The following is an 11,091-nucleotide window of genomic DNA, read 5'->3' as shown; positions in this document are numbered from 1 at the left end:
GGCAAAATTATGACCACCGTTTTTTGGGATTCTTAAAACGTAATTCTGTCATGCCTGGGTGAGGGTTGTCGTGTCTTGGTATATTCTCTTCCTGCTTTATTTTGAAGCCTCACCCTCCTGTTTCCACCGCTCACCCTTCCTGCCGTCTCACCTGTTACTGATTATGATTACCTATTGTTCCCACCTGTGACCCATTCCTCATGTGCTTAAATTGTTTGTCACTCCCTAGTCTCGTGCCAAAGTGTCTTCGCCCTTCGTTGCCACCAAATCCAGACCATAGCAAAGATATTCTAAGATGTTCATAGTATTTTTGTCATAGCTCTTTGTTATTTTGTGCCTCATGCATACCCCTTTGTTGTAGTTGTAAACTCCAGTGCATTTTGCCTGGCTCTCTTGTTTCACGTTTGTTACATTTTATTTAATAGCTTGTTATTTCCTCCTTCTGGAGCGCCCTCAGTTTGTTGCTGCTTCTTATAGTTTGTGTTAAATAAAAGACTGAACTGAATTCTGCACGTGAGTCCGCTCCGTTCCGTCCAAGTGTGACAAATCCTTGTGGATTTTTTGCCGAAGGGGGAAACCATTAACCCTGAGGTATACATTGACACTCTCAGGAAGCTCAAAGCAAGAATGCCCAACTTGGACATGGCAAATGTGCTCGTCCTCACACAAGCATCAGGACCATGGAGGTCATCACTTCATTTGGATGGACTGTGATACCACATCCACCATATTCTCCTGATTTGGCACCGTCAGACTACCACCTCTTTGGTCCAATGAAAGAAGGACTCCAGGGCAACCGATATGGCAATGACGACGAAGTGAAAACTGTCAAGAATTGGCTTAGAGATCAACCGGCTGAGTTCTACAACACTCGTATACATGTCCTCGTTCATAAGTGGACTGTAGCTCTTGAGAGGGGTGAAATAAAAATGTAATCCTCACACTTGTACCATTCTTTTGATGTATAGTAAATGTTGCTATTATAATTTGTTTGTACACAATAAAGTTGGGTGCATTACTTTTTCAATACCCGTCGTACTATTCAAGCAAAGTAGACCATCGTCTTAGGCACCCAACCACTAGGGGCCCCAAACCAGATGCCCTTGGCCCAACGAGCAACAGCTTGGGCTACCGGAGCCAGCAGCACCCCCAACTACTCGTCAGATATAATTATGTCAGCATACCAAACAAAAAAATAACAGCACAAAAAAGAAAGCCATTTGAATGCTGCATTTATATTACACCCCCCCCCCCACACACACACACACACGCACTACAATGGACTGTTCCAAGACCAAGACGACGGACTGAGTATCAGTCGCTTAGCTTCATTTAGCGCCGTTTAGCATCGCTTAGCTGTTCGTTAGCTTCACTTGGCTCTCTCGCGGTTTTCACGCCACTAAGCTCGCTATTTTTACAGCTCACTTGCTACTTTGCACGTCGGCGATCATTTATTTCGAACACATGAGCGAACGTGCTCTCCATGAGAGCCAAAGTGCAGTGAGGGAGAAGTTGAGAACTGGCCTCTAATGCATCTTTTAACTTCTTCTTCTTCTTCACACCGAACTAAAATACACGACAGCACACCTTGTGGCGAAACAATGTAGTACACTTCCAATCAGTCATACAATAACACTCAACAGCTGGTAAACAGCAAAAGCACAATATGTTTGTCATATAAATAATGATTTCTGGAGTTATTCCCACATACTTCAGAATTAATATTATAATGTGTTGAGTAAATACTACATAATACAGATTCTACACTAAGAATAGCTTTCAAATGACACTCTTCATGACAAATATGATTGGCGATGAATAATTATTATAATTATTATGCTACTATTATATATAGTAGTATACTATAATAATATTGCTAGAATTTTTTTTTTTAAAGAATTGTTTTGAATAATGTTGGAAAGGCAAAGTCAGTGTTCTGAATCTGTTTACTTTCCATTCTTTTGCACTAGTAAATGCTATCAGCATTTAACCCCATTGTTTATTTGTGATCAATTATTGTTATTTACATGATTATTTGTACTTTAATAAAGAATTTGTGTTCCAAAATAGTTTTGTGAATTAATAAGCGTCAACAAAAATTTCATTGCTAAATTAGTAAAAGAAAATGAAAATTATTAGATTAGTCGATTAATCGTAAAACTAGTCGGCTGACTAATCAGGAGAAAATTTGTCGTTTAGGACAGTTCTAGTGTACCAGAACATATTTTTCTTCCACACTCTTCTCCCCTTTTTAACCCCTGACCCATGAAGAAGGCCCCTGGATATGTTCACCTTAGGCCCCAAAATTGCAAAGCCCACCACTGGAAATGTGTAATGCTGAATGTGACAGGGGGATGCAATGAGAGATTTCTGGTCAAAGATGGTCAAATTTGGTCAAAAATTTTGTTAATATTTTCTCATGCCAATGTGTGAATCGAATATAATATCAAATTGTCATGTGTGATGCTATATGTGCCAATGGGATTTAATGGGAAGCTTTTGGTAAAAAAGTGAAATGGTTTAAAGCAGCCAATGTTAACCTTACCTACAAACCGGAAATTCAACTTTGTTCTGATTTCAATACAAAAAAAAATCTAATCTCGTTCAAATTGTGTTTTTTTTATCAGATACAATCAGAATAACAAGCTCTGCCAATGTTAGCTTCTCTGTACTCGAACGTTTTTTCCTTTTAAATAAACTCTTTGTGGCGGAATTATCGGGCTTTTTCTCGCTACTAGGTGCCACCACTCACATCTTCACGACCTCTTCACACTTGGAGCTGCACTTTCAAATACCTAATTAAAATATAACACATATGTACAAATGATACAGTCAGTCGGCTATTGAACTTTTACAGTTGTACCACAGTGGAAAACACTTTGAAATCCAAGAGAGAAATTCCAAGCATCACTTCAAACTTTTCCACAGGCTGCAAACAGTAATTGGAAACCTAATGTCTTAAATTTTAACCTTAGTTTGCTGCCAGACCTCCCAGTTCAAATAGATTGGACCATAGACTTCATAATTATATTGACGGGACACATTCCACAGACACTGCGCCACACCTGCAAGTAGGGGGCCGTCCCACACTCCGCTTCAGTTACTCACAGTCGGTCACAGTTATTCAAATCATGCAGCAATCCAAGGCCAGATTTACAAAAGCTGTACCGCATACAAACAGGAAGGTTTGTCTCAGGAGTGATTTGTTCGAGGATTCAAGGTAATTATTATGTTTTTCGTGCCATGCATGCATTATGAAACATTGTGGAAAAAAAATCAATGAGAGAAATTAACCCTTACTGCATTGGCGTCATATTTCGCAATATTGAGGTAAATTAAATGCCTCGGCTGGGCAGCACAGGCCACTTCTCTTGTCGTCCGCTTCTCTGGCCACGCTTTGGCAGTGCTGCACGATGCGCCCCTCATCCTGGACGTCCACCCGAAGATCCTGCTTGGTCGTCCAACACCTGGCATCCTGGACGTTCATTCTGCTCCGTCATCCCACACCTGTTGTTCCGGACTTCCTCCCGATTGCCCCGTTCGGTCGTCCCACGCCTGGCATCCCGGACGTCCTCCCGATCGTCCCATTCGGTCATTCATCGCCTGGCATCCCGGACGTCCTCTCGATCGTCCCGTTTGGTTGTCTTCTATTTGGCGCCCCGGGCGTCTGCCCCATTATTCCTTTCAGTTGGGTTACATCTAGGGCTGTGAAACGATTAAAATTTTTAATCGAGTTAATCACAGCTTAAAAATTAATTAATCTTAATTAATCGCAATTCAAACCATCTCTAAAATATGCCATATTTTTCCGTAAACTATTGTTGGAATGGAAAGATAAGACATAAGACGGATATATACATTCAATATACTGTACAAAAGTACTGTATTTGTCTATTATAACAATAAATCCACAAGATGACATTAACATTATTAACATTCTTTCTGTTAAAGGGATCCACAAGAAAGACTTGTAGTTCTTAAAAGATAAATGTTAGTACAAGTTATACTAATTTTATTTTAAAACCCCTCTTAATGTTTTCGTTTTAATAAAATTTGTAAAATTTTCTATCAAAAAATAAACTAGATACACTAAATACACCACAAGGTGTCAATGGCGAGTTTTAAATTAAATTAGAAATCAAGCCAAATAATGTGTTTTGTCCCTCGACTGACGCCGTAGTTTCCTGTTTACTGGTCAATCCATTGTAATTCACGTCATTTGAGTGCTGGCTTCACACTACGAGACCTCTGATAGTTTGTATATTGTGAAATAAATATAGATATATATAAATATAAATATTGCCATCCCGTGTATTTGTTGAACTAAAATGTTTGAACAGAGTTTGACCAAAGTCTTGAGTAAGTTTTATGTGTATGTTGCATAGCTATTTTGATTGGGAATGCCAGTTTTCTTTACGCTGTTGTTTAGCTGTGTGAGAATAGGGCCTCATTAATTCAGATTGAAGCGCTTTTCTTTTTGTGAACATTATTTTTTTGAGAGATATTATTTTTGTTGTGCTTTCACTAAATGATACTTAGGTTTGTTGTGAAGGAGTTGCTGAAGCTTATGCCAATAAACGGTGTGGTCCAATGAAAGCCTGTGTCCACTCGCCTTTTGTAATATTCTGATATAGAATTATCCAAGGCACCTTGAAGTGCACGTGGCGCCAAAATGTTTACTAGCATGATGCAGGAGTGAGTTAGAGTTACGGCCTGCCGAGAGCCGTAATCTATGTTAATGTTGAAGCTAAATGTGCTAATAAAGCAGTGCTTCTCAATTATTTTCTGTTACGCCCCCCCAAGGAAGACGTAAATGTTTCACGCCCCCCCAAACTCTGCCCCCACTGTAAATAGTATCATTTGTCTATAAAATTCCTATTATAAATACGCATCTGCCTAACACTGTGTACTTTTTTTCTAATAAAGAAAAAAAGTAACATAGATCAACTTCTAATAAGGTAAAACTTTATTAACATTGTTTTGTTTGTAACAGAGAAGACTTGACGCGCATCAATTTGCCTGAATTTAAAAAAAAGTCACATCCAAACTGTAAAAATACACTCAAGGTACATTTTTGACTATTTGATACAGAAAAATAAAATGTAATAAAATCAGTAAATAATAACAAATTCAAATTGATTAGAAACATTCACTCATAGGACAATATGCCCAAAAATTTGACCGATACATACCGATAAATACAGTACAGTGATTCCTCGCTACTTCGTGCTTCAAACTTCGCGCCTTCAGTCCATCGCAATTTTTTTTTCAATTAAAAAAAAAAGAAGAATACAGCTGTCCCGTGCCAATAGCGCAGTCTCACACTCCCTCCCTCCCTGCTCTTTGTTCGTCAGAGAGTGAACTGGAGTTGCTTATTAAAGTAAACGATGATTGACAGATGGTTGAGCTTTGATCTTGCCAGAGACTCGACCTTCAAAGCGCCCCATGTGTCACTCATCGCTTAACTTGTTATACAGTTGCTGTGGCAACTCATTTTATTTTCAGTGGACACTTAATGAAGCATTTAATAAAGACAAGCTTCTTTTTTTTTTTTTTTTTTTTTTTTAACTTTTTATTTAATGGATAGGGCATCTACTTTTTTTTCTTTTATGAAAATAATTCTGTGGTACAGTAACATGTTCAAAACGTCATTATTACATTTTAACTCATTTGCTCCCAAAAACGTACAAATACGTTCTATTTTTAATTGCTTCAGTGTCCCAAAGACATATTTGTTTTGCATTTGTTTTGACAATCGGTATCATTAGGTTTCGATGTATCTAAGATGGAATGCACAAAGCTCAAAACCCATTTTAAAGCAATAAAACTGGCCACTGGAGGGCAGTAGCGCATTTGGTAAGACCCCCAACCTAATTCAACCAGTAGAGCGTAGTTGAGTCCGTGCTGCTCGCCGAGCAGAGCTCGCGCCGCCATGCTCACCGCTCGCGTCCCCCGCACCCTCCAGTGTCCCACACGGAAATGCGCACTGCTAAACCAGTTCCCCCCAAGGAACACAAGTTCCCCAGGCAAACGAGACAGTGGTCACCACAGAAGAAAGACAAAAAAAAAAATAAAAAAATCCATCTTTACGAGTCAGGAGTCAATGAGGGAAAAGTTTAACCTGTTGTTGTGGCCACCAAGCGTCATCTCTGAGTTAGTTATGTGCAAATAAATTGTTACTTTGCTATCAAAAGCTCGATTTGTCTGGTTGTTTATGTTATTTTGTAAAAGGAAAACATTATTCAGATGTTTGGGATGTAACGAAAGCAAAAAATAGCTGTGTTAAAGTCTAAGTTATGTTTGAAATGTAATGCATTTACAAAAAGCTCATTTTCTCTGTTTTTTCATCAGAAATTGGAAAATTGCTCGAACTAAGCTACTTTCTAATGCTGATTTATAAAGAATGGGAAAAGATATGAACTTACTCTTTTTCTGCTGAAAGAAGAAAGTCTAATCTTTCTTTTGGTGGGTTCCATGTTTATATAGTATATTACATAAGTTTTTAAAATTATAAGTCTTATATGTTTCTCTTTCCGATGATACATCTGAATAAATACATTGAAAAAAAAAGGGGGGTGATACTTTGCGGTTTTGCACTAATCGCCGCCGGTTCTGGTCCCTATTAACCGCGAAAAACGACTGATCACTGTAGTGTAAAAACACTACAATTCATCCTAATTTGGATCACATAAAACAATGGGCAATTGTGTCAATTGGGCCGAAATCATTGTTAATATTTCCTCATAAGCAGAGTTTAAGGGGGGCAGGGGGCAGCCCCCCCCCCCGTGGCCGAAAAGTGTCATTGCATGTAATTGACTTTCTTACAAATGTAAAAGTTGTAAAGCATTAAAGCAAACAACAAAAATGAATTAAAAAAAAAAAAAAATGTATAATGGGTCAAAATTATTTTTCGAACAGATCATGTGAATAGCACGTTAGACGGTCATTTGCTTTGCATATTATTAAAGAAAGTAGGGGAGGGCAATTTTATTTTTGAAATTATTTTTTTCTATGTTTGAACATTTTTTTTTTGATTGAAGCAATTTGTTTGAGGATTGAATGATTTAGACACAAATGCCCCACACATAATATTAATAAAAAATTATAATATAATTAAAAAAAAAATATTAAAAATAAAGTGTTCTAATGCAAATATTTGAGTCTCAAATATTTTTTCGCATTCAAAAACTTTTTTTCTATGATTGAATTTTTTTTCTTTTTTTGATTGAAGTGATTTTTCGTTTGAAAATATATATGTTTTGTTTGAAGCAACTTGTTTTTTGATTGGATAATAAAGGCAGAAATGTCCTAGCCAAAATGTGGCCCAAACGCAAAACAACATAACTTATATCAAAAAAGTTGCTTCAGTCAAAAAAAAAAAAAAAAAAAAAAAAAAAATCAAAAGAAAAATAGCTTTCAAATGCATTTTTTTGAATTTCAGATTTATTTTTGCATTCAAACACATTTTTTTTTTACTGAATAATGAAGACAAAAATCTACCTCCATATGGCTCCGCCCGGGGGATACAATTTTTGACTAGGGTAACTACATTGGCATGACACCGGCGGGCGTACCAAATTCAATGGATGACGATCTTGGCGAAAAGTATTGCTTTAGCAGCCTGATATAGAATTCCCCTCAAGAATGATGGCAAACAAAAAAAACGCTCATGGTCAACTTATTATTTTAAATATTCTTGTAAGTTAATTTTATTGCTTACACTGCGTTTTGGGGTCATCAACATGTTGTGCCCCCCCCCCCCCCCCCCCCACCACCACCACCACCACCAATAAAGTCAAACTCCGCCTATGTATGTCCTCCTAATAACTTCATTTATATTTAGAATTTTTGAATGAAGTAAAAGGGGCCAACAATGGTTAGGTAAAACGGATTACTTAAAAAAAATATATATTTTTTTTTTGTCAGAGTGCCTACTAATTTGCAAGCCTATTTCATTCACCAGCAGGAGTCACACGACCACCGTGATTACTGTGGATGCCCCCCACCCGACTACAAACACCAGAGACCCGGAAGAGAGAAGCAGAGCCGCCGAAACTTGGCTGCCAGCGGCAGCGTCTTCTCTCCTTGTACTTTATTGCTGGAAGGAAAGTTATCAAGTATGGGCCTCCCCACGCTGGAGTTTAGCGACTCTTTTTTGGACGGTCCAGACTTCCGAGAGCGCCTCAAGTGTCACGAAATCGAGCTGGAGAGGACCAACAAGTTCATCAAGGAGCTCATCAAGGATGGAAATCTGCTCATCGGCGCGCTAAGAAGTGAGTCCAAAAACTTTAGCTAAGATGTTTAGCTTGTGTTAAACGCAAAAAAAAAAAAAGGTTTGTTTTTGTTTGATATTAGTTCCACGTGGAAACAAGCGCAGTGGTTTGTTTGTGGAGATTTTCTGTCGGGTTGCATGCTGAGACCTGTCTTAATAATGAGCCAGTGTGAGGCCCACAACTGTATTTTGCTGCGACAGTACATTTGTCATGAAATAACACTTCAAAAATGGTCAAACAAATAAGAAAAGTTGTTTTGAAATCATTCATTTGGACGCAAATGGGTTTTTAGGAAATTACGCCTTATTTAAGTTGTCACATTTACAGCTGAAAATTGGCATGAAAATGTCAAAACAACCACAATAACAACAATTTCAAATGTTTTAATTGAACTGTCTACCATTGACAGTGAGTAAACTGTACTACAGTGCCCTCCATAATTATTGGGACCCCTGAAAAAGATGTGTTTTTTAGCTTCTAATATATATATTTTTTATTGAAATGATATGGGACCTTAATGGGGAAAAAAGAGAAAAATCCAGCCTTCAATACAAGTGCATTCATTCAGTGGGGAAAAAATCCCACATAAAGAAAAAATTATTTGTGTGTCACAATTATTAGCACCTTGGTGTTAATAATTTGTACAATCCCTTTTGCCAACAAAACAAGGTCTGGGGACTGAGATGGCCATGGGAGGAGCTTGATTTTGTGTCTGGTGAACCATTTCTGTGTAGATTTGGCCATACGTTTAGGGTCATTGTCTTGCTGAAGGACCCAGTGACGACCCATCTTCAGCTTTCGGGCAGAAGGCAACAGATTTTGATTTAAAATGTCCTGGTATTTCAAAGCATTCATGATGCCATGCACCCTAACAAGGATCCCAGGGCCTTTGGAAGCGAAACAGCCCCACAGCATATCTGACCCACCCCCATACTTCACAGTGGATATGAGGTGCTTTTCAGCATGCGCATCTTTCGTGGCACCCCAGACCCACTTAGAGTGTTTGTTGCCAAAAAGCTCAATCTTGGTCTCATCTGACCAAAGCACACGGTCCCAGTTGAACCCTGGGACCGTGTGTATTTTTGTGTGAGACCAAGATTGAGCTTTTTGGCAACAAACACTCTAAGTGGGTCTGGCGCGCCACGAAAGATGTGCATGCTGAAAAGCTTGTCAATAATTTTTTCTTTATGTGGGACTTTTTTTCCCCACTGAATGAATGCACTTGTATTGAAGGTTGGATTTTTCTCTTTTTTTCCCCATTAAGGTCCCATATTATTTGAATTTAAAAAATATATATTAGAAGCTAAAAAACACATCTTTTTCAGGGGTGCCAATAATTATGGAGGGCATTGTATAAAGTAGCATTTACTCCAGATTATGTCAAGCAGAATACACCTACCTCCAAAATGACAAACTTTGACAAAATGGGAAAAAATGCTCTACTGGCAAGTCATAGCATTTCTTTAACCATGAAATTACTTTAGAACTTAAAGCAATAGAAAACACCTACTATAAATGACTCACTATAAGACAAAAGGTTGCACAACGTATTTAAGTACCGTATTGGCCCGAATATAAGACGGCCCTTATTATAAGACGATCCCCTCTTTTTCAAGACTCAAGTTTAAAAAAAGACTTTTTGAACACCAAATTAATTTCTATACAGAAAATAATTACAGTACATCTAAAACATGATTATAACAACATATTTGAGAGAAAAAGCATGTTATTTTTCCTCATTCAAATCTTAATATCTGAACATTTAAATATGTGAAGTAAAGTGCAATCACATCCGTAATGTTTTCGAAATGTAAATAAACCAATCTATTGTGATAAAACAACAAAATTGCAATAACTGCATTAACCATCAAAGTGAAGTCTGAGTGTAACTGTAGTCTTGAAACAAATCTGAATAAGGAAAAACATTGCAATAAAATAATGCAAACTGGTTAAACTTGAGAGTAGCTGAGATCTATCATGACAGAACATCGCTTCAATGATATCTGGCGCCATCTAGCGTCGCGAATGGGTGTAATGTCTAGAACGCTAATATAAGACGACCCCCACTTTTTCAGTCTTGTTTCAATGCAAAAAACACCGTCTTATATTCGGGCCAATACGGTATATAAATTTCCTTTTTCTTAGATGTCTAATGATGAAGAAAATGTTTACACCCCAAAAATGACATCACTTAATAGGGTTTCCCATAGTATTTTTTTTAAACTGTGAGCTGCATTGGAGTCAGACAGCCCCACCATGTTGTGCTGAGACGAAATTATTTCATATAATGATAAATACATTTTTTTTAACAACAACATTTATTTCTTTCCAAGAAGAACCATTAAAAATATCTACAGGTAGTCGCATGGTTACAAACGAGTTCCGTTTCTACGCTGGCGACGTCACCGGAATTTCCGCGCAAGTCGGAATTAACCCCTTAAATATCAAAATAACTATCCGAAAAGTCCAAAAGTATTGTATTTTGTTTAATGATGGAGGATACACTGCCCTCTGGTGGCAGCGTTCAGTCTGGCTGGACTGACAGAGGAGCTTACACATTTGTCTGACATTGGTAAAGGATAGCTGCACTTTGGTTTGGGCCACATAAGGCTGTAAGTACTTTCAACTAATATGTTTGTATGCATTTGTAATTCAGTGTAGAGCTAGTTTGTGGAGTTATGTGTGAGCGATTTGCTATGAGAATTGTAGAGGTGCACGATAATTATCGGTCCGATAATAGGAATTATGACGTCATCCCAATAACGCCAATAACATTATATATTATCGGGCCTATTAGTAATATTTTTGGCGCGGTGTC

At 37.8% G+C, this 11,091-nt stretch overlaps 1 protein-coding gene across 6 annotated transcripts in view; it reads left to right on the top strand.

The window, feature by feature from the left end:
- Nucleotides 1–8,035: 8,035 nt before the first annotated feature.
- Nucleotides 8,036–11,091, top strand: part of LOC130916974 (rho GTPase-activating protein 42-like) — a 247,007-nt gene continuing 243,951 nt past the window's right edge. For all 6 annotated transcript variants that reach the window (XM_057837983.1, XM_057837982.1, XM_057837981.1 and 3 more), the window contains exon 1: nt 8,036–8,273. In XM_057837983.1, the coding sequence (XP_057693966.1) occupies nt 8,120–8,273 (154 nt within the window). In that variant the 5' untranslated portion in view covers nt 8,036–8,119. The remainder of the gene's footprint in view (nt 8,274–11,091) is intronic.

The sequence above is a fragment of the Corythoichthys intestinalis genome, chromosome 6 (assembly GCF_030265065.1).
Source record: "Corythoichthys intestinalis isolate RoL2023-P3 chromosome 6, ASM3026506v1, whole genome shotgun sequence".
NCBI lineage: Eukaryota > Metazoa > Chordata > Actinopteri > Syngnathiformes > Syngnathidae > Corythoichthys > Corythoichthys intestinalis.
Note: the sequence above shows the minus strand (reverse complement) of the source record. Positions and strands in the feature narration are given on the sequence as shown.